Raw genomic sequence first — 25,403 nt, 5'->3', positions numbered from 1 at the left:
TATGAATTAAGACCTCCAAATAGTTTAGTAACTATAAAGATAAAAGGTGAACAAACTATCCTAGTACCCCACCCTGATTTAGAAACAGGAGTGTCTTGCTTAAGATACTGACATTATAAACATATAGATTGTTTCTGTGATAATCCCACATCTCTAGTGACACTGAGCAGAATGCAGTTACACTCACTAACACACACTTGCTTGCCAGGGAGTCTCAGTATTGTAGGAGAGAAGCTGACAGAAAAAGTGATTATTGATTAGCTGCAAATGTCACGAACAGGGAACACTGTGAAGGTTTCCTGCACAAAAAGATTCTTGTTTTTGCTAAGGATGCCAAAGTATCACACAAAAACCAGAGAAAGAAGAGACGAGGTGATAAGAATTGAAATTCAAATATCCATATTAAGGCAGCCAACACTTAATCTGGCCAATTTATCAGTTTTGCAGACTACTAATCCATTATACCAATCGTGCTTATTCTGGGTGTTAATACTCACTAATTCCTAAATTATATTTTCCCAGCCCAGCAGTCTCTATAATTCGAGTGAAGTCCACACTCTGGAGACTGGAAAACACTTCACTGGAGAAAAACATATCCATAAACAAGTCAGTGATGCAAGAAGTCAGTCCCTTGGTACTCCTTTAAAAAGCTACCGGACTACACACAATTTCAGAGAACCTTTAAATCTCTACCTCAATTACCAGTGTGAAGGTTGTGGAAGAACAACCATTCCAAGGAGTGTCACAAGGTTTCCACGACTCTCTTGATATCCTAAATTTGAAATACAAAACCTGAACATTACTCTCAAATACAGATCTGAAATAATTAAGCAGCAGAAGAAAGGGAAGTTACCATAAACTGAACAACAGCCAAGAGTAAAGTGTTAGGGAGAAACCTGGCAGAGGCTCCAGACGGCAGAACGCACTGCACATCAATACAGCCAATGTGTCAACTCAACCCTTCCTCACGCTGGTACCTAACGCACAGCACACTTATGTTCAATAGCTACCATACGTACCAGAAATCATTACCATCATGCCACAGATCTCAGACAAATATATAACCTTACCATACTGTTCTGAAGTACAAATAAGCCAAAACTCCACTGGACAGCCAAGGAGCTCAGCACAACCTGACTGCACAGCCCCCTCCTGGTCATCGAGGACATTTGGGCAGCAGATTTGTGGCAGATCCTCATGTCAGCTGGGAAATGCAGCAACTAGCTATGAGAAGCACTAAAACTGATTTATGTACAATCATGTATATATATACATTTGGACAGGGCAGGTTGGAAATCTTGTGACTGTAAAGCACACTGGCCCACCATGTCACACTCCCTCCATCATGCTTAGCCAGGTAGGACTATGTATGCTACGGCCAACCACAAGAAACAATCTGTGAAGGGGGAAGAAGGAAGAGAGACAATGCTGGCACTAGGAAAAGATGATTCATCTAACTTGAGAATTTGCACATGTTTTGTTTGCAAAAACAAGCAAAAGATATGAAAATGCCAAGCAGATAGGACCAGTGTTGCACTCAATTACAAATACTTGTTCAAGGAGCTAACAAAGCTGTTGGCAAGTAGGTCACTCATTTAGCCCTCCAAAAGGTTTCTAATATGAAGCACTATCGTATTTCACAACATATTAGGATCAATCTATTAGAAGTTTTAAAGATTTATTCAGCAACAGTTATCACATTACTCCAAAATCAGGTATTCACTATCCAAGCATCTCCACAGAAAATGCTTACAAGCAAAATGGTTTCTAACCATTTTGACTTATGCTACTGCCAAAATACAGCTTTTAGATTCCAGGTAAATTTCTTTACTCAACACAACAAACAGTTTTCTTGTTTGCAATTTCCTGCGTAATACTCATTATTCATACACAATCAACATTATGAGACTTGAATAGTTTTAGTGACATTTCCATCACAATTTTGACCTTTTTAATATGATAACACTGCCTTCCAGCTTTTTCTTTATCAAGTGAAATCACACCATTACAGAATTTAAAAACCTGCAAGACAGGTTCTCTGAAGGCTTCCCTTATTCAACAAGTCATATCATTAAAACTTATCACTTGGATTTAAGTAAACATAACACACTATTTCCATAGCTTAGTAAAAGCTATTCCTAAAACAAATTGTTGATGTCAAACAACCTGACAAGCTGAGGGTGGGGAGACTTAATCAAGGAAGCTTAATCTACCTTGCATATAGATAACAAAGCAAGATCACTATGAATGACTCAAAACCCCAACAAAATTATTCTTCTTCCCACACCTCCAAGATCACAAACCCGATTTGATTTCTTTCCGACAGTAAAATCCCTTAGGATTTTTGATATTAACTCAAAACAAAAGAATTTTCAACAGAAATTACAACTATTTCAAAGGAAATACTTTTTTTCCAGTTGAAGCCCTTACTACAGATGCTGAATCCAAGGAGAAGAATCATAAAAAGTATAAGTAGTAGGTATATACTGGACTTGTTCAAAAAGACCAAAGCTTCCTGGTTTAGTGTGATTTAACAGTTTTGGGTGGGTGAGGAGGCTGTCCCCATCTCACCCATTTTGGGAGATAACCTAAAACAGAAGGCGGCAAACCTCTGCCACCTCCTGCTAAAACTCACGTCTAAGTTACTTGGCAAACAAGACGTTGCGCCAAAGAAATTTTATAAGATGTAAGTATTTACAGGTTCATCACACGGGCAGGGGCTGAGGGGGGAGTGTAAGTCCCCTATACACACTCCTGCTTTTCAACACAAGACAATATTAGTAGTTGGGAAAAGTTCAAGGCATCTTTTCCCCATGGTTTGGAAAAGTGCTGGTTGTACACTGTTAGCACCTGCTGGATCAAATACATAGATATCATTTAAAAAGTCAGTGCAAAAAGTATATGTAATCAAGGTTTTGTTTTCCGTATGACCAGACACACACAAAAGCCTCAAAATAGAGCAGTGAGGAAGGAAATCAGACAGCACCGAACAATGCAAAATAGGAAGAAAACCCACCTTATTTCTACTTCTAGTTCTTTAAGGATTCAGGTCCTCTGAAAATAGGAAAAACCAAGGCTTCTAGTGGATTTAGAGAACTGAAGTCCAAACAGCTACCTAAATTCACAAACCTATCAAAACCTGATTGACAAAAAGCTATACTCAGAAACACCACAGCCTTAAATAAAACGAACTACACTGCAAATAAAGTTGCCTGAAACTAACCTGGGAAAGTTTTCTTTCAATAGTACCTCAAAAAGACAACTTTGAAGTCATGCTTTCAAAAGAATGCAGATATTGTTATTCTGTAACAAGTTTTATGGGAGCAAGACGTATATTCTGTGACCTTCCTCCCACACATTCTTCAACAGCACGCTCAATTTTTCTTTTAGCTGACTCAATCTAAAATCCATCCTTCAGGAAATGAGCACCTGTTAGGAAATAGAGTTCACAGCATATAGTGCCACAATATGAAAATATTAGCACACACAGAGAAAAGGTATGAGCTCTGCAGGAACTGGAAAGCATTCATAACCCAAAATTTAAAAGATAAAACTGTATCCTGTCATAAGGAAGAACAATCTACAATTGCTTAACTTTTTAACTGGATTTTAGAGCAAGGTTACGCTCAAAGAAGAGCTTTTTCTTTTTTTTGTTTTTAATTAAACAAGAACAAATGACTTGCTTGGACCTTAACTTCAATGATGCAGACTTTAACTATTAATTTCATGAAACTTACAGATGGGTACATTCATTCCTACCTCAACTGCTCCAATAAAATCCACCCTCCTCGCTTTTAAAAATAAGTCTGATGTGACAACTAATCACAATCAAATAAAACCCTTAGTAGAATGAAGTGCCCAGACCCTACCAGAAGTCCTGCAGACACTAAGCTGAATTCCACCACTAAAACCAAACCTATATAAGTTGTACTTAAGAAAAATATCTAAGTGGTTCCTGGCACATGATCTCATGAAATTTGTATTAACAAAGGCCAAAGACCTTCCTCAATTCATTCTTGTTTGGGTACTCTTTCCAGAAGATAAGATCTAGAGTAATTCCTATATAAAGATTGCAAAGAGCAAATAATCTAAAACAGAATTTATCTGGGCTCAGAATCAATTAGCAAATTTCATTCTTTTTGTTTATTCTCCATCATCACTTTTTTCTGTTACATATTCAGATGCTTCTGTCTGATGAGCCATTTATTCCTTACCTTCCGAGAAACTGGAAAGAGTTAGAAAACAGGCTCCTGGAAGTCAGGAACATGGGCAATCCTTTCGACTAGGTAGCCACAAGAACTGGTGTTCAGGAAGAAATCCCTGTCAGATACCAAATAACCTCCCTGCTCCTTCATATGATATCATTATGAATGGATTCAATGACTGGGCTAGTCTTTTTTTAATAGACAAAATATTGTGCAGGTAGGCACGGGCCATCACCGCAGCCACTTCAATCCATCGATCTGTCCAGGTAAGTCGCATGCAATTTGGCAACACTTGCATGAACACTGTTTGTAGCATATGAACAAATACCGGTTTTCCTCCATCAGCTGAGTGCTCTTATTATCCCTTTCCAAGTCATCATATCCTCTGGAAGCACTATGAATAAAGCTCCACATTTTATTCCAAGCCAACCCAAAAACACTAATAGCACTGTCACAATTCCCCGAACACGCTAGCAATATACTCATTTACAATTAGCAGCTGAAGGTTTTCCAGGACAAAGATGTCATCTGGAAACAAAAATACTACTGAATTTGAAACTGAATGAGCTGAAATCACCCTTACTTTTTCAAAAGCAGTCAAGACAAGATGCAGTGCTACCCCAAAGCTGAAGATCAAACCCACGGGCCGTTCCCCCGCCCTGCACACGTCCCTATTCCAGGCAGAGCGCGCTTCCCAGCAAACAGCATTAACGCCACAGGGAACCTGCCCTGGCTGAAGTCTCTGGTGGTTAATGGTTAATTGCCTTCCAGTGGAGAGGGATCATGACAGAAGGAAGCAACAAACCCCCCATGCCATGAAAAGTGCTGAGGCTTACAAGTCCCATCTTGTCATTTTATCTTCCTTTGAACCTAAACTCACCTGTCTCATCTTACAAAAAACTTCAAGTATCAGACTCACAATTTATATCATGCTTAAATCTATGAACACATACTAGAAAAATATATATCATCTACCACACTGAAATTCATATTGTATCACAATAAATGAAAGATAGTGCCCTTGTGGGGAAAGAAGAAAACAGAAGCCTAATATAGCACTTTTATCCAACTGCCCAACTTCACTTGGCAAACTACAGCATGACTATTTATGCAAATGGGCACCCTCAGCTGACGACACATTGCATCATACACCATAAATACAGGAAAAATTCACTTCCACAATAAAACAAAACATTAAGTCAGGCCATTAAGAATAACAATTAAAAAAAAAATCTATATTTCAGCTTAATGGAGGGAGTAAGTTAAAATGGGATTCAGCATAGAATATTACAGCTTAGGAAAACAATGACACTTCAGAGACATGGTGAAGACAGGAAGAATCAAAGCCCTACATTTTGAAGTAAAAAAATTATATACAAGAAAGCTGCTCATCTTGTTTGGAATTATATCTTCATTCTTCTCTTCAAGAAAAATTTTTTGAAACAGAACAAACCCGAACTATAGTAAATATGAGGCTCTCAGCTCTTAAACTGTGCAACCAAGAAACTACAGCAAGCCTATATGTGCGCAACATATTAATTGGCTGAATAAAACCATTCAGGTTAAAGCCAGCAGCAATTAATATCCTCATCTTCTTTGTATTTTGCATGGCATCAATATGAGCTACTACATGTAACTTGGAAAATACGTTATTAGAAATTAGCTATTTTAAGAAGTATCACTGGATATAGGTATATTTTAATAATTTGTACTGATAATTTTATAACTTCTTCCCTTTCATCATTCAAGCAATTATTTATACTTTACATTTCCAATTGTCAGAATTTTCCAGTCCCCAATTCCAAATCAAGAAATTTGACATCTTAAAGGAGCATTTAAAAAAGTCATAGACACTGACAAGTGTCTTGTGCTTTACTTCCAACTGAATATCCTTCCCCAGATTAATTCTCTATCAAGATTTGGAAGTGAACGGGGAGAAGGATTCAGTTACACCAATGGCTTATGGTCATCCCTAAGTCTCAAAAAAAGCAACATGATTTCAAGATGCATCGCACTGTTTCCAAGGAAGTATTAGTGCTGCTTCACAGCCCTCTGGAGGAGACCTTGTGTGGTCAACCACCTCAAGAAATATCTAACTGGAATAGACACAGCGACAGCCAAACAGGGTTGTCAGCAAGAGGCCTGGTTCATTTAGCTTAGCAAAGCAATGAGGTTCTTTCTCTCTGTGAAGGCAAGAATTAAAACTAAGGACAGGGAAAGTAGAGTAAAGTGTCCTGGAACACATTCAAACTGAAGTAAAAGACTATCAGTCACAGCATGAAGGATGCGAAGCAGAACTGAAGATATGGATATGGAAGATGTATTTCGAAAGAAATTCATTCAGATAATGAAAGGCATCTTATGGTATTTCAACAGACAGGAAGTACAAAAAAAAACAAACTGCGCAGATCCCTTCACATTTTTATCACCATTCACATGAAAAAGCTTAGCAGTTGTTCAAATATATTTGCAACTCTATTGTAATAGATGAGCTGTCCTTGTCTTCTGGGTGATTTTTTAAATTCTATTTGTGGTCGGGGAAATGAAGAGAAATTTGCCTACAGTACTTTCTACAAGGCTCTACTATATCTTTTAATACTGCACTTAAAATAAGAAGCAGAAATATTTCGTATCTTAAATTTTGTGTAAAGGTATAGACAATTTGCAAGATAAAGCAAACATAAAAACCTGAAACCAAAATAAATCAAATTTAATATTAAGCCATACGGGGGGAGGAGGAAATAATATCTTTTACTGGTGGAAGTATAGTAATTAATTATACTTAAAGAGTTTTCTGCACAGTATTAAGTGCTATTCCTTACTTGACAAGTGAAATGGCAGCAGGTATACAAAATAACAGAACTAATTTAAGTGTGAATAAGCTTAGACATGAGTGCAAAAAGACTTGGGTCTGTAATACTCAGATGTGCAGCCACCAAAATCCAGGCTCTCCAGGGGGGAAAAAAACAGGAGGAAAGGAGATTTTATTTTAATTACAGACATCACAAATTCTTTAGGCACATATAGCCCACATGCAATACTTCCCTTCTTTGTAGACAAACATGACACAGCAGAACAGAGCAAAACCACCTCCCACCCGGATTCTGCCTTTCCTGTACTAGAAAGATGTTCAATGTTTTTCCAGCAATTATGCAGTCACATGTGCTAAAAAAAAAATACCAAAGCTAATAATGAAGATGATTCAATCATTTCTTTTCCCCAGTTCAACGGCCAAAATTGTTCTGAGCAGGTAGTTAAAGCACCCCAAAACGTCTCAGCTAGCCCTGGCAGGTAACAACCATGCATATATGTTTTTTTCATCTGTTGTTTATACTTCAACCCTGAACTGAAATATGTAAAATTAATAGGATTATGCAAAACACAAAACCCCCAAAACATGCCAGCACTTTCTCTATTAACAGTAAGAAACATTTACCCAAAGTCAAATTTAAGATGCATAAAACACCACTTAGGAATTAATTACTTGACTATGTAGCTTCAATGATACAACTGCAGATGCTTGATTTCAGGAGTTATGTTAAAACGACCTCAACTAGTACCTGGTAAAGAGTTAAGCATATTCACTTTTGACAACAAAATCTCCTAAAATATTAAGTAAAGCCATGCATGGGAGAGGGCATTTCCAAAAGCATCCATCAAATACAATTTTTAAAACTGGCCATAACAGAAACTTCCATAACAGAAACAGCAGTGTCAGGGCAACTGCATATGTTGTACTCAGACACGACACAGACAACAACGGAAACCTGAGAAATAATTCTCCAGTTCTATGTCACTTTAGTCCTGCAAAAATCAGCATTAGTAAGAAGCAGAGTCCTAGTTTAACAGCTGGACTTGAGAGCAATCAGCAAAATTACAGGGGAAGATGCAGCAAGTAAGCTTTAACCTTTGAATGCAGTTCCAATGTCATGTTTCTAACAAATCACTTCAAAGTTAATAAAACCACAAGTTAATTTAATGTCCACAGCAGATTACCTCAGTCCTTGCACTTCATTATCCCCAAATTCTCCAGTTCTAGATGTCCATCATATGTGATGCACACATCACATCACAGCTTAAATTTCTTATAGCCACATGAAACACAGTACTGAAACATAGTGTGGTGTGCTTCAACTACTACTATGGGGAGACCAGAAATTTACTGAATTAACTAAGGAAATATGTAAAGCTTGAAATCCCTTGACCCAAGCACCTGCAATTTAAAAGAGTGAAATCAGACCGTCCAGGGGAGTCTACTCAGCCACCCCTCACCAAAAGGCAGGGATGATAACAGCAGGAAGCCAACCATGGCCCCAACATACATAACTGAAAAAAAGGAAAGTGGCATCTACAAAAGTCTCATCTCAAATGTTCCCTGACCCGAAGATACAATGGCTATATCCAGATATTGCGCCAAACCGAAGTCATGGACTGGATTTGTAGGAACAGTTGCTTATATTTCCTACACTGAGGAAGATCACAAGGAAAACATCCATTGCAGTAAATTCTTCATTACAGCTTGACTTAGCAGTTTTCTGTGGGGGTTTTGGTGTTTTTGGGGGGTGGAAGGGGATGTTAGGGAGAAGCAGGAGGCAGCTGAGCTGAGACATACCTGTGATTGTGAAGTCTTTAAGGTCATCTACAAAGACTGTCAAGGACTAAAGCAGCTAAACAGCCGTATCAGAGAAAATACCATGGAGACCAAGCTGCCTGCTGGCCCTACCTAGGGCTGCATACTGCTCCTGCTGTTCTCTGCCTCCTTCAGACACAACTCCTAAGAGGAGCAGAAATGACATATATCCGGCCTAACCACAGGTAGATGTGCCCCACCTTGAAGGTGTTGCAGAAAGCTGTTTAATGTTCACCCATCACACTACCTACTGTTTGTGGTTGCTTATGCACATGGGTACTAGTTGTAAGGCTAACCGCGATCAAGAATGAATAAGAGGCTCCTCATCAGCCCTCCATGTCCTACCACTGCCAGAATCAAATTCATCCTGCAGACAAGCCCATGTGTTTGAAAACGCTATCAGAGAGCAGCTTTGGCTTCTGCGATTACGGGATGAAGTTCCACGTGCTGGTAGGTGAGAATGTAGAAGATTTCAAGGAATTAACAATCAAAATAAACTCTTCCTGCTTGCTAACTTCAGTGAAGAATATTTTATACTAGGATCACAAGCAAAACATAAGAGTCCAAAGATGATACACCAGGGCAACCTGAACAAGAGCCTGAAAGTAAGAACAAGTAACTATTCACACAAAGTTCATAAGTAACAAGGAAGCACAAAAGAAAATGAGCTAGAATTCTTTGAACGTGACCAGGACTACAATTTTGAGAGTCTACAGTCTTAAGAGTCCATTCCCAGTTGGAATATTAACAGAAAGACTACACAGTCGTTCACTAAAAATAAAAAAAAAAAGTAAAGACACAAGAACAACAACCAAAACCAAACAATCAAAACAAAACAAATAAATTCAATTGCCTAGGGGTGTTATGCCCTATATCTAAAGGACTTAAGCAGCAGAAATGCAGAGATAGGTATCTTGGAGGTCTACCAATAAAAAAAGACTGAGAGCACACAAGTGCTATAAAGCTGCAAGCTTACTATGGACTGTCAAAAATGGTGGATGAACTGATGATACCTTTTCTGAGCAGACAAAAGAGTGAAGAAAAGCACAGAACTTCTTGTTACATGGAGATACTAAGAACCCAGGCACATACTGGGAACAGAACATAGCAGAACACCAGTGACAGTTAAAGGAACTTATTTTATTAAAAAACAGAAAGCAACCAGAGATTCTTCCTTTAGCTATAGCCAGCAAGACAGAAGTGGTTGACAGTAAACAGTAAGAGACAGTTTCACTGGAAGTGAACCATCAAGTCAGTGGTTACTGAACAGGGAAAGGAAGGAAAAACAGCCAGAGACAGATTGAACATCACTGAATAAGAGCTTGCAGGAGGCAAATCTAAAGCAAGGAAGAGCTAATTCTCAAATGACACAATAGATACAAATAAATTCAAGAAAACCAAGCACAGCAAGAGAATAGAAAACATGGCAAGAGAATAATGACTCAGAAAAAGCACACAAAAAGGGAATAACAAGCATAACAGTGGCAAGAGAATACAGGGACAAATGAAAAAGGCTAAAGGCACAAAATGAAATAATTCTCACAAAAGTGCTTGAGGCTACTAAGAAATCATTCTTTTAGTACACTACTAAGAGAATTTGTCCATTACTGAATGAAGAGGCAAAACAGATTCATGAAGAACAAGTCCTAGCTAAAGAGATCAACTACAAACAGGTAACTAGCACCATTAGCACCAATAAATGGGTAAAAAAACCCACCCAGAGTCGGCCTGTTACTGGAAACAGCCATACTTAATTCTCTTTGCCTCCAAGATCTGATAACATTCAACCAAGTTAGTCAGGAAATCCTGAGCCATCTCAAAATCAATAATCCTGTCTATGAAAACTCACGGACAATGTCTGAGGGTGAGCTATATAAACCCTTTATTTAAAGCACATAAACAACCTCACCCCTAAAAAAATCAAAACAAAACAAAAAACCTGAAGGAGAGAAAAGGAGCGGTGAAGGACAGAAACATCTGAGGAATAATATCGGCTTAAGTTCCCAGGAAAGTTAGTCAAATATATTCAAAAAAGGTTTTCTTAAGCACTCAGATGATATGGAGAGGAGGAACAGCCACCTTGGTTTTCTCAAATACACATCATGTCAAATCAGTACAATTTTCTTCCACAACACAGTTACACAAGAGAGAAATAAAAAAATGTCATTATTCACTTGATTAAAGTTTGTGACAGTCTTAATTACTGAGGATTTCTCATAGCCAAACTCAAAAGAAAGGTCCCGTTCAACTACCATGAATTTCTAAGTAAGCATAGGTGACTATATGCAAAAGAGGACTCAACAAGGTCAGGCTGTTGGAAAAAGGCTAAAGCTACCTGGGGATGTATAGCTTATGTGACACATGACATAATCCTTCCACCTAATACTGCTCCGGTAAGTCTCAGAGGGACAATTGCAACTCATCCCGAACACAGGTCTTCGAGCCAGACAGGAACAGCTGCAGAAAAGCCACAAGAGAACAACCACCAGATGTAGACAATATCACCTGCCAGGAAAGGCTGAAAGAACTAGAGACACCAAGCTTAGAGATCAGAATACCGAGGTGATGAAGAGTCAGTTCTCTGTATCCACAGCAAACAGAACAAGCAACAGAATGTTAGAATAGCAGCAAAGGAGATTTCTATGCAATTGAAAATTAACAGCGAAGTATTTAAGGACAAAGATAGGCTGATCTGTGAGGCTGTGGAGTCTTCATCAATGAGGTTATTTTAAGAGCAGGTTAGACAAACGAGTGACAAAAGCATGATCAGTGCTGTCTTCACTGGCCAGAAGGTGGACAAATGAATGAGACAAAACCAAGGACTTGAAAATTTTATAGCACTGACAGAAGACTGTGGAATATTACATTCACCTCTGGTATCAAACTTAAGAAGATAGTTTAAAAAGTGCAGAAGGAACCAAAGAACTACCTGAAAGCCAGAGTACACACTTAGAGTAACTGAGAGTTTTGATTATGAAAATGGAAGTTGAGGGGTAATACTCTTACACTAAGCAAGTACCTTCACAAAAATAAGACATCAGGTTATAATCAGCTCTTTAACAAGAAAAATCTCCCAACCCACAAACATGGTCTGTTCAGCAAGGGCACCTTCATAACAGCATGAAATTAAACACCAGTGTTTCAGTTCAGATTGTTGCAAAGCCTTTTTGCACAGAGTGAGCAGCTATTTCAGACTAGCAGCAAGCCTGCCTCCTTGGCTAGCATGAGATTTAAAAGGTAAAGCAAGCATAGTTAAATTAGCATGGTTATGAGCAGTACTGTAAAAAGGTGGTTGCTTACATTTACATCATCTTCTAGAGCATAATGACAAATACAAAACAAAGAAAAACAACCTTAAAGAAAATGAATTGTATTTTTCAGATAAATCACCCTCCTTGTAATATGTATCAAGGTAGATACTCCCCAATACCGTTATCCATTAACATTTTAAAATAAGGTTAAAAGCTCTATAATCAGTAAAGTCTACCAAAGACAATTCACAAAGGGAATAAACAGGACCACAAAGCTCAGCTTCGCGGTCCCTCCCCAGCTCTGACACCCAGGCCGCCCGCCTGCCCACTGCTGACCCACAGGTGTGCTCTCACCCACAAATGGACAAGCAAAAGTGGGATTAGGAAGATGGAAAGAAGGCCATCCTAATCAGAAAGATAAACCCACAAAGCAGCCACAAGACGCATAGCCATCCTTTATGCTTTTTCCACTACTATTTTCTGGCCTTTTAGTAGAGCTATAAGCTTCTCCAACGTAACCTCTTTCCAAGCAGGTCAACTAGATGAGGATGTCTGAGCACAAAGAGGGCTGGTTTTCCAGAAAGAGGAGCTACAGTCATCCTCCCTGTTCACCACTGTCAATCAAATTTTGCTTAAGAGAAAAGGAAGAATCACAACAACATATTGGAGGGGCAGATGCAACAGGTGCCAGAAAGACATCTTCCTGTGATCCTCGCATGGTTTAACAACTAAAGCCCACTAAGCAGAGACACCTACAAAAGAAATATAATCACAGATGTAACACTTCGCTGACAACGTACTAACACTTGCTAATAGATCATTGCTATACTTACCCAAATTTTCTCATGTCATAGCCCTTCCTACAAAATATCCATTTTGGCAAAAAAGATTAACACTAAAAATGTACTGGTCAAATACACAGCCTTAAAAACATCAATAAAGGCAGACTCCATTGCATCAACATTTTTTTGCTAATCATGAACTAATAAAAACACTAAAAAAAAATTTTGCATGTAACTTCAAAAAGTTAAATTACTCAAGCAAACTATACAAAAGAACATATTTGTGGCAGAAGTGTCAGAGATAGGACAATGCAAGCAAAATAAAACAGTGAAGACTAACTTCCTGCTATGAGAAAAAGGAAATACATGAGTCACAAAGAAACCATAGAAAATTATTTTCCCAGAAGAATTCATCCCTAACTTGGGAAAACAATAATAATGTAAAAATACAATTATTTGGGTATTTTTTTTTTAATATATATTAGGAAAATCCCTCAAGTATCCTGATATTATAATACTGCATACTACATATGAACCATTTCGCCAAGCCAGGACCTCATGAAAAAAGCTAATGATGAGGATGTCAACTTTCTCAGGATTATCATAAATGTTAACAGGGTTGGGAGTAACTTTCTTTAATGGAATTTTTCATTTCTTGAGTATAAAGGGAGGTCTAATGCTGGTTAGGATCCTCTGGGCTTTAACATAAAACGGAGGCAGACTACCAAAGACTTTTTCAGCTCAGCTGTCAAGTCGTTAGAAATTCCTTATCGGCAGGGAGGACGAGTCAGTCTCACCAAGAAGTAACATCATTAGGTGCAACTCGCTGAATTCAGAGTTTGTTTCAGAACCGCTTTCGCATTCAGACAAATACTCATTTTTATGTCCTGTCAAAAGCCAAAGACAAGTACACATTCAGACCTCTCTTTGAAAGCTCCACTTGAACTTAAGGAATAAATTCCCACAGGACATTACTAGTCATGTTTTAACAGTTAAAATTCCTGGGGACCAGAACAACCCCCTAAACCTTACATAATCACCAGATTTTTCACCTGATTAAAAATGAAAACATAGGCCCAGAATTACTTTAAATATTGACATAAGGATATTCTTCTTCATTTTTATTATGAAGACATAAGATACAGCCATCAAGTTTAAAAAAATGCAACAAGAAGTCTAAATAATATTCAAAGTATGCATGATTATGTGTCATGACTTCCCCATAACTGTTAAAACCAGTAAACTAGGTCACCACTTACAGCACTTCCAAAAGCATTAAATAATAATTAATATTTAACTTAGTTACTATGCAATATTGCTCAGTACAAAGTTCCTCCTAATAAAGGCTTCAAATTTATAGCTAGTGGAGGATACTGTACAAGTATGGTAGCCAACAGAAAAAAAGTGTTTGTTTGTTTTCAATTGAAAGCATAAGAATCTTTTTCAAAGCAATGTATATCTGAAAAATATGGAAGTTTCATTTTGTCCACTTTTATTCCTGTGGTTCAAACTCTTAGCCAGTTATGACACTAACAAAAAAACCCCAGCCAGCTTCAGGCTGTTGCTGCAAGCTGTCTCAAATCACAGCAGACATCAGGACAATTCCCTGCAGATTCCCTGAAAAGAAACGGAGAATGACAGTATAGTGGAGATGAATCTTGAGAGCAGCCAGGAAAAAGAAGTAAAGCTAAAATACAGATGATCACAGATAAAACCACAAGTTACTTCTAACAGTAAAGGAGTGTTCCATCTCCTGCTGAGTGACAAAATAAAACTTCACTGCAATAGTCTTCAGATGAATTTAAGATTTGGGGTTCAACTACACATTATGTATAGTCACAGATGAGTTATGGCCATTAAAATAAAGTGGTGAAAACCTGCTAGTGAACCTCAGCTAAACCACTAACTTGCCATCTGTCGTGGCAGCAGCTTATTGAAGATAAGCAGCCTGAAAGCATTATGGCAATTAAGAAATCTTTTGGTCATTAACTCCACACCAATTAAACACTAAAGGCTGGCAAAACTGTACTGTGGCTCAGAACTGATTTTTAAGGCAAACTCTTCTGTTCCCAATGACCAGTTTCACCATGACACTTAATGTAGCAAAAAACCTTTACACATTTACTCATGCACTTCTTTGTCCAGCAGCAGCCCTAACACATGTGTATGTGTTCTCTTAATAAAAAAAAAAAAAAGTACATGCGCACATACCAAGTATTTCTTTCATGCCTGCACTTACATGTCAACATCATCAACGGACATCGAAAAATGCCATGTTTTAAAAAGCTCGGATATGTGCACACACACACGTGTGGACATGTACACAAACATTCTCACTCACGCATCTGTCCAAAGTGTCTCTGGGCTTGCATCAACATTAGTGTTATCCAAACATAGAGCCTCACATCCACCTCTGTGGAATGTTCCCTACGAGTTTGAAACAGTCAACTACCGCTTTTAATATGGTTACAGAATTCGAGAGGTTCCTTAACTTCTTGTAGTATTCACAACATAACCAAAGTCTGCCTATGAAAACACATTAACTCAAGGTATTTTTAAATCACATCGTTTGCTGCACTCAGATCAATGGGAAAAAAAAAGCACTTAATATCAGAAAACAGCTGCACTACCATTGTGCACAATTCAGAGTTCTGCTCTGAGAGCTAAAGCTACTATTTCTGCACATAGAGGGAAAAAAATCCAACAAAACACCACACACACAAAAAAATAAAACTACACAGAAAACAACCTTTTGCTTGAAAAAGAAAATAATCTCAGTTTAAAAGCAGAATCACTTTAGTGCCAAAATACAGAAGATATAGAAGAACTCCGCAAGTTTGCCATGCCCACAGTTAGTGCACCAAGTCCAACCACATCTCCATACAGCTGTGTGCATCAGGTCTTTCTCTTTGAAAAAAGCCTCCAAGAGCAGAAGCAGGGGGCAAAGGGTGGCAGAGCGTGTTCCTTTTGTTTGTAAGGAGCTGTCATTGCTGCAGTCTGGCAGCACAAAGCTTAAACCAGAACAAGAGTCGAGGTAGAGCTTTGCAGCATGTTGCAGAACATTACGTGTACATTACATTTCATAGAGTTTCCAAAAAATTTGACTGTTACACACAATGAGATATACCCTAATAAAGAAATACAGAGATTTTTAAAGAGTCATGGCTTGCATGAATAGACTTCTTCCAGAGGTAGGATTCCACTGACAGCTGCCTTTTCTTTCCCTGACTTTACAATGCTGATATAATTAAGTTTATTTTAGATGTCATGTATGACAGACACTCAAAACTTATGAAGGACGTGACCAAAACTTATTTGTCAAGTTTAAAAAAAAAAAAAGTTACATAATGTCATGCTCAGTTAATATGTTCAAGAGTCTTGATTTCATGAACTCACTTGCCCATTTCAAAAGGCTAAACATATTTCATGTGACATCAATAATGCTTGCTCTTTGACAGCTTTCTCTCCTCATTCATGTTCACTCTTCTCCTACATCATCCAACAGGAAAGAAAAAGTACCATTTTAGTCTTATTCTGTCCTTCCAAAGCCTCCATCCTTATTCACTAACCACAGACTTCTCTTAACTTAACAGATCTGTAGTTGCCACCTGTTTCTTCTGACAGAGAATAAAAGCAGACCAAAAAACATCAGTCCCTGAGAAAGCACTATTTTGCTACACACAAAGTATATCCAGATGCTCTTTCTGGGTCTTGTTCAGACTTCAGTGAAGGCGAGGAGGGGGAAGAGAAAACTACAAGGACACCTCTCGATTATTTCATTGTTCTCCAAAGAAGTATTAAAAGCCTTAGCATAGACTTAAGTTGCCAGTGTTGACATTCCTAATTCAGAAAACTACAGACAGTTATGTTTCCATGAAGCCCTTCCCATTTTTACAGGACAACTGTTGGATTTAATTACTAGAGCTAACATATGAACCATATATTATTTAATAAACAGATATCAATCACTACAGTTTTATATGCTAACGATACATATATTTGTACACAATCTTTAGAAAGCTTATCTCTTCAGCATATTCACAGATTTGGGACATAAACCAACAACTGCTCAGCTCTCTACATTGCTTAGTTTTGCTTTAACCTTTAAGAAGAGAAGCTGCTATTGCCAAAATGAGCAACTGACTTATGGATCAAAGTGAGCAATGGAAGCCATGACTAAACTCACACTTTTGACAGTGCAGGCATAATGAGTATTTAGAAGAATAAGGATGGGCATCTGAAAGTTTAGATCTCGAACAGTGGAGTTCCCTGGGTTGCCGGGGAGACACTTCTACCCAGCCTGCTACCTTTTCCTGGGGAAGACAAGGACCAGCTATTTAGAGTAACAAACAGTGCCCCAACAGCTGATCACATCCTCCATCTGTTTGCAGCTCAACACAGACCATTGAACTGCTGCCAAACAGTTAAAAAACAAACAAAAAAAAATCCAGCAGATTTTTCTAAGAGCAACTGCCATCCATGCACACTCCCAGAAATGAGTCTCCACTGCCTACTGTGGAGTGGGGCTCCTGGTCCCTCCTTGCACCACCAGGAATCCACCTCCCACAGCCATGTCTTAAGACAAATAGAAGATGAGACAACAGGAGAAGCCCAGATGCCCTGGCTGACAAATCTGCACTAGATTAAGGCAGTCCAAAGCTCCAGACTTCAAAATAAGGACTTTTGAAACCCCGTAAAAACTGAATTATTTACCTGGATGACTATAGTCTTGTGTTTTTGAAGTTCCTTCAGGAGCAAACACTTGACAAAGATACTACAAACCAGTTCAACAGATCAGTGCGTTAGGAGTATTGTAAAGATCTGCTGTGTCTGAGGAGTTAACTTTGCAGTGTTACTTACAGCAGCATGTCCCAGAGGCACCTGCAACATACTTGGTTTTACTTCTCTAGGCCTGAGAAGAGACTATGGACAGCAATAGCTCACGGAAGTGTCCAGAGCTTTCCTTCCGAGAAATGCACAGTGGACTCAACCTTTTGTTTCCTCTCTATAAATGGGCAAACCTACTCTTTCAGTATTGAGAAATGACGTACAGGGGTCACTCATCTCAATGCTTCTGAGCGCCAACTTTTTTTTTTCTTTAAAAAAAGGAAGGAATCATAACTGAAAAGGCAGGTCGAGGTTAGGCATGGACTCTTACAGAGGTTTTTCATACTATGCAACTTGGGGCACCCAGTTTGGACCAAAGTCCCTCAAGGCTTCCTTTAATAAAGATTGGAGTGAGAAAGCCACGCTACAGTGTGATGCAGGAGTTCCTCCCTCTCCAATGTCTTTGTATGTTCTATCATTAATAGGAATTTTGAGATGGAGAGAACGACATTTGTGGCTTGTGCAACAGAAGGTAAGTTGATTATTTAAGAACGTGGTCAAAGTTCACATTCCAAGAAAGTTTTTTTCCAACACTATCACTGGACCAACATGAACAACTTCAGTTCAACAGCCTCAAATAGGCTCACAGGCAACACCAGTAATTTTTCCCCTAAAACCCACTTCATGAAACAGTGCTCAGACTAACTTCTGCACTGATATTGTACCAATCCTGTACAGGTCTAAAAGCAACTGCACACTCTGTATCAAAACAAAAAAACAAACTTCAAGAAAATGACTATGTTGCTCAGACCTATTTTTAACGCTATTTCTTGTGAGTATCCTCACACAGCTTGGAGGTAAAGGTCAATAACGTCATAGTCTGCCTTGAATTTTTACAATATAAAATTCAGTAATTCTCATGTCAAGAAAATAAGTATTATTTATTTTATTGCATTCTCAGACAAGCTTCAATTTTGGTAGTTCCCATAATAACACTAAGAGTGGCATCATAAATGTGCTTTCTCAGTTGAACTCTTCAGTTGCAGCACATGAAATTTGGAGCTTGTAGATTAAGATATTAGCAGAGAAAGAGAACTGAACTGTAGCATTCTTTATTTATTTAACTCAATTTTTTCCTTCTGCTTAATTATGCTTAGAAAGTTTCACATAAGAATTACTCTCAAAATGGAGCAGTCCAAAGCTACCTTGGTTGCTATTAAAATAAAAAAAGTTACCAAAAGAAAGGAAAATACAGGAACCATTCTCATTACTTCAATACAAGAGGATATATAGCCTCCTTTCCCACCAGTGAAGAAGCCCCAACAAATAATAAATCTTCTCTGATTACCCAGATCCATATAAACCTGAAACACTGCATAGCACATCCATGAAGCCCTGTACATCCTAAACAAAGCAAGTTTACTTCCCGGTTATTTCTCCTAATTTCTCCACAACACATCTTCAGCAGACCTGTATTTGTTAAGGATCAACCTTGCTACACATAAATCAGGGTCTAAACATGAGCCTTGTTGGCACGAAACACCATCAAACCAAATTTGCACATCCACTTGGCTCTCCTTGCCAGGCAAGGAAGTCTGGATCCCTTCCTTACGTAGGCTGTACAGGAGAAGGGATCGGAGGGCTCCCCTCAAAACAGAAAACCACTACAAAAGGATAAATACTAAAACCAAAAAATTTAATGTAGCATTAAACACCTAAATGAAGCTTCAGGTACTGTTTGGGATTTAAAAAAAAAAAAAAAAAGGCAGGACAATAACCGGACAGAACCTTAAATATTCTCATGAATATACCTGTATCTCAGAGCTAACTTTTCATATTAATCTAGTTCCAAATTCAATCAACAAGGTTTCTTTTCCACAGTCACGAAACATAAGGTTGGAGGTGAAAGGGTACACTATGTTTTTTAGAGCAAAAGATTTCTTTCTCCAAATTCTTCTCTCTCAACCCTTTTGCAACCAATACAGCAAGGAAAAAACAAAAAACCACAGAAAAACCCCACAAACCTTTGGCTTCACACTCAATCGTATGTCTCATAGCAAAGCCATAGGAGGATCCTTAACTAGCACAGATAAGACCCTGCTGAACCAGATGCCTTTTTTTTTCGACACACTTTGCACATGTTTCATTTAACAATTCAGAACCGATTACTCCGGTTATCAATTGGCCATGATGTAGCAGGTGCAGGAGGTGGGGGAGAAATGGAGCGCTGGGGGATTGGAGCTACGTCAAGGTCATGAGTACACACAGGCACACACTTCCCAGAAACAGAATTACAAGATCTGAACGAACCACTAATATATATGTCTGTGTTCTCATCTATTAACTGAAAAAATGCCTTAACTGATCACAGGAAGAAGCTAAGAAAGAGCTATTAATGTGAATGTTATGCAACCATTAAGCTTGTTGTAAAGTTTGAAGTGTTCTAGTTAGATTCATTTTAGTCACAACAGATTATCTTTCTAAATTAGCAAATTAACTCGACCATACCACCTAACCCCAATCCTAATAGTTTCATCCCATCCTGTTACATCTCCTTTTATTAAAAATAACAAACAGAGCATAAGCTCTTCAGGGCAGGGACTGCAAGTCTATTAAAAAAAAGTGAACTGCATTTAGTCAGAGGAACAAATGTGCTACCAGACTGTCAAAAAGACTGATTTTTCATCAAGTAAGTGTTACGAGTGTTTGCAAGTACCTGTTTCCTCAGCCTGAAGAGTGGTGGTTACAAGACTATCTAATTGAATTTATCTAGTTTACCCGAGCCTTGACAAAAATTGGCCAAAATAAGTTTGCTTTTGGAGAGAATGAGGCTCTACATAAAAGTACAAAAGCTAGCTATTTGCTGAACTTCTGAGTTCCTGACAAAGCTCCTCTTTTGTATACTATTAATATTTATTTTGATTGTTTGACTCATAGAGGTGGAAGAGAGAAAAGGGAAAATCTCAAACAACAAATCAAGCACAGATGTCAGTAAAATGCAATGTACTACAAAGCTGCTGAAAAAAATGGTCTAAAAGGTAGCAATGTATGGTCTGCTATGTATAGAATACCTATTTAAAAAGCAGTATCTCATAACAAAGGAATAGTCCAGCAAAATATTTAAGGAAAATTCTAAGCCAGAGAGCTCTCAAATGTAAGGAGATTTAGTACATCACTACACTTGACAAACAATACTTTGAAAAATGCAAGTGAGAGATGTGTAAAATGGCTACTAAATTTTTCCCCTTAATAATGTAAGATTGGTCAGCTCTGTAACAAAAACTACTCCTGTAGCTGACCAGCCACTGACAGACAACTCGACACTCCAAAGTACCTGAACATATTAAGGAACAGCCAGTTTTACTATAGTATGAGTTATGCAGTGGGTTGATAAAGTCAGATGCCTCTCACAGCATCAATAACCCAACTGTAGGTCAAAAATTTATAGGATCAGATTATGAAGGCCTGATGCGTTACTGCATGGAGAGAAGGGGGAAAAAAGCCAAGAAAGATCTATTTCTTTATACAACACTGACCTTCAAAATATATATTTTATGGTTACAAATTACTGTTATTTATAGGATACTTGACTCTTCATTCCATAACATCACTGTAAATAGTTCTGTAAGGAAAAAAAAACACAACTTCTAGGGAAGTCCTGCAGCAGCACCACACAACTAAATGACTTTGTTTCCAATTGCAGTTATAGTCAACGCAGTGACAGGTTTCCCAAACTGAGATACTCCCTTGCGCTGAAGCACTGCCAAAGCATCCTTAATTTCACTATCATTCCAAAACATCTGACAGGGCTAGAAAGGATGAATTTGGATGCTGTAAAACATGTGCATGGGGCAACGTAGCTTCCAGGAAGATTCCATTAGGAGTTGCCCACTCGCATCTCAGAACAAGCCTTAGCATGCACTCTAATGCAGAATTTAGCCTACAGTCTTAAAAAACCCTCCAGATAAAATGGATAAAAACCTCAATTAAAATATATTTGTTAGCTCTAACTGGCTTAGCTAGAATTTCAATACTGGCATAGGTGCTTTTAGTTTCAACCATAAATATAGCCATTTTAAAACTCTGTTCAACCTGTTTTATAAAGCACGTGTAAAGTATACCTCATTCTGAACAATTACTAACACACAAGATTGCAGAGCACCCATGTGATCATTCCTTAAACATCTTGTTTCACTCTATATTTTAGACAGGTTTTGGAAGAAGCATCCAACAGAACATTAAAAGGATGTGCCCATCACATCCAGACTCCATGCCCTAAAACCAGGGAAGTGAGAGAAGCCGGAAACAGAAAGCAGGCTAATAAGTAGAAAACATTATGCTGTGCAGAATATAAGAAATTCTGGTGTTTTTTTTAAGGTTTTATATATTTTTCAGGAAGTAAACATTCAAGTTTGTCCAGCACAGAACTGACTGACGGTTTCTCTTACCCACTAACAAGAACTTTACAATATTATGTGTAAGATGAAAGTAAAGCATCTCTGGTTACTACTTCACAGCTGTCAGTGCGTTGCTTACTCTCCATCCAGCCCAAACAAATATTGCACCTAATTTAGAAGTGATCAGTCATGTCAAATACGGTTTTCTTTCTCAACTTCATCCAGAAACAACATATGCTAGTCATTCGCCCAAAGAACGAGTCTTGTTCTGACCATGTACCCTTAACCAGCAAATTATTAACCATTAAGGAGATCCCATTTTAATGTAAGTAATAGTCATGTAATGATGCTTTAAGGTTTCATCTTTGTTTTCATCTTCGAAACAAGATTGTCAGTTATCTTTTAAGTACTAGCAACTTTCATATGCCACCACTGTTGAAAATGTATTGAAAACATCAAGAAAAATGTCACTGAAATGAGTATGGAGGAAGTAACACCAACTTTAAAGGAGCATTACAGAGTATAAGTATTTATCTTTCAGAAATTGAGCACAGGTATTTATCTATCTGCAAAATCTAATTCTAATATCCTTACTGTTTGATTCAATGAGGTCTATGCTGCAGGTTTATACTAGCGTAACTCACTGATCTAACAGACTTCTTAATTCCCTGTTTCTCCACCAGTCTTCAGAATCACTTGTACCACACTGCTAAGTGAAATGGAAGTATCTGACAAATTGCATACACATCTAAAAATACAGGCAAAAAAGATCAATTAGGACAAAGTTACAAATGCATTCAAAATAAAATGGTGTGCATACTTCCAAGAGTATGAATAATGTATCACTACATGTAATATACAGAAGTATTTTCCTATAAACTTAGTGCTGAAAAACTGTATTTAGCTTTGAAGATATGACTTACGCTTTCCAAGTGAAGACTCAGAAATTTTATTAGGAACTACCTAGTCTGAAAAAAAAAGAAGAAAGACAAAATAGGAAGACTAGCAGTGATGCTGCCTTTTTAAGATGAATTTCAGAAAATTATCTGATATAGTGCAATTCAGTTAGAACCAAAGTCCTGGACTACACATAACCACAAGATATAAATGGATCAAAATATCAGGGAGAGTGGAACCTTTGCCATCACGGTGCCATTCTACATATCACTCCACTGCTTGTTGTATATCCCTTTGCATGATCATGTTTATTCCAACACCTGGGAACCTGTGCCTGGAAGAGCTTGCAATCTAAGGTGAAAAACAAAACAAGATGCATCTTCCTGCTGGAGGTTTTACTAGAACAGAGTTTAGTTATGAGTTGCAAAGTTACAAATAAAAACTTGCACACCTCTCTGCCATTATGCGCATAGTGCTTCTGGATATCTAAATCATGTAAGGGCTACTGCCCCAAAAGGAAATTATGCCTGAAATAAATGACAGATTAGAAACAACATATAGAAATGGTTGATCTAAAGCACTGTTGATTTTAGGTAACCAAATATGAGAGTGTAGAAAGACAAGTTTATAGAGGTGGGGAAAGAGAAATTAATCTACAATTGCTACATTTCTTGTTGACCTAGCAAAGCAGATGGGCACAAACTTACATGAAGAACAAAAAAAGCCATCTATTACATCACGGTATTTCAGACACTCTACATCACAAAAGCCATTTCTTCTATTTCCCCCTCATGTGTACAAGTTTATGAGAGTGAGGAAGGAAACAGAGCAGGCTGTATGACATACACATGGAAGTCTGAAGATGCTGTCAGCAGGAAACGCTTTTATAAATATGATAACTAAACACAAGCTTTGTATAGATTAAAAAAAAATGAGGTAACCTTTATGAGAGAAAGGAACATGAACTTATTTACTCTTTTGTCACTTAAGCCAGTAGGATACCTAACTAAAGCCATAATCCCTGAGCATTTTTTTCTTGGGGGAAAAAAAAAAAGAAATCAATTAAACCACATAATCTGCTCCCAATAAATTTCACTATATTATGAAATAATATAACAGATCTAAATTATTCTGAGACATTAGAGTGAAAACCACAGCCCAAGCTACAATGAACCTCCTGTGCTTAATGAAGTTGTCTGCTACAAAAGGGGCTCTAATATTAATGGAAAAAATATACACAAAGCTATATTTTTGCTTTTTCAAGGCCTGCCCAGCTATTTCTTACAGGTTCTCTACCGAGGGGGAACCCAAGTCTGAAGACCCCCGAGGATGGGCAGCCTGGAGCTGGTTCCTGCCGGGATTTCGGGAGAAGCCCCAGGACGACACGGCCCCGAGCAGCCTGCGCTGCCCTTCCCCCACAAAGGGTGGGGAACCGGGGCCGCTGCCCAGCCCCACCGCGCAGGGCAGCGCTGCGAGGGGCCCAGCGCTCGCTCCCCCCACCCGGCCGAGGCCCTGGGGCCCACACCCGCCGGGAAGGGCAGGACGGGAGGGCGGATGGCGCGGTCCCCCGGCTGCCAGCGCCCCCCGCCCAGGTGGGTGTGTGTGTGTGTGTGTGTGTGTGTGCCGGCCCCGCCGCAGCGGGATGTCACCGCCGCCCGCCCCGGCGCCCCCCTCACCTCGCCGTGTCCCGCCGCGGCCCCGCCGCCGCCCAGGGCTCCGTTGCCGGCGGCCGCCGCCGGCGCTGTCAGCAGGCCGCCCACCGCGCTCGGCGAGGCGGCGGCCGCCTGGGTCGCAGCCCGCAGAGGGGCCGCTCCCGCCGCCGCCCCGGCCTTGCCCAGGCCGCCGGCGCCGCCGCTGGGTCCCGGCCCGCCGGTGCTGCTGAGGCCGCCGCCCCGTTTGTTCTTCCGACGCTTGGCTCCGCGCTTGGCGTCGGCCGGACTCATCGTGCCTGACACCCGGGCAAGGGAGGAGGGAGCGGGGGGGAGAAGGAGGAGGAGGGGAAGGGGCGCGGGGCCGCCGCTAGCGCCCGGGAGCGGAGGGGACGGGCAGGGCCGGGGCACGGGCCACCCCGGGCGCCGAGGAGCGGAGCGCACCGACTGTCACGGCAACGGGGACTCCCTCGGCCCCAGCGCCGCTGACCAGAGTTACCGTCCAATATGGCGGACACAAGGGGAAAGTGATCCCCCTTTACGTCGGGGGGCTCCCCCTTGCGCTGACGGGAACCCGCCCCGCAGGGCACGCTGGGATGCGTAGTTCCCACCCCCGTCACAACCCGTCACTGAGCGGGACGGCGGACTACAACTCCCGGCGTGCACTGCGAGGTACGCCTGGGCGCGGCCGGTGAGCTCATCCGTCCCCGCGGCGCCCGCTGGGAGCTGCAGTCCCGCCAGCCACCGTTAGCCCCGCCGGCCGAC

General features: G+C 39.6%; 1 protein-coding gene across 2 annotated transcripts in view; it reads right to left on the bottom strand.

Annotated features, from left to right (window-relative positions):
* Positions 1 to 25,172, bottom strand: part of FAM193A (family with sequence similarity 193 member A) — a 79,279-nt gene extending 54,107 nt beyond the window's left edge. For both annotated transcript variants that reach the window (XM_071808495.1, XM_065837341.2), the window contains exon 1: positions 24,666 to 25,172. In XM_071808495.1, the coding sequence (XP_071664596.1) occupies positions 24,666 to 24,932 (267 nt within the window). In that variant the 5' untranslated portion in view covers positions 24,933 to 25,172. The remainder of the gene's footprint in view (positions 1 to 24,665) is intronic.
* Between the last annotated feature and the right edge of the window lie 231 nt (positions 25,173 to 25,403).

Source organism: Patagioenas fasciata, chromosome 4, assembly GCF_037038585.1.
Source record: "Patagioenas fasciata isolate bPatFas1 chromosome 4, bPatFas1.hap1, whole genome shotgun sequence".
Classification (NCBI taxonomy): Eukaryota; Metazoa; Chordata; class Aves; order Columbiformes; family Columbidae; genus Patagioenas; species Patagioenas fasciata.
Note: the sequence above shows the minus strand (reverse complement) of the source record. Positions and strands in the feature narration are given on the sequence as shown.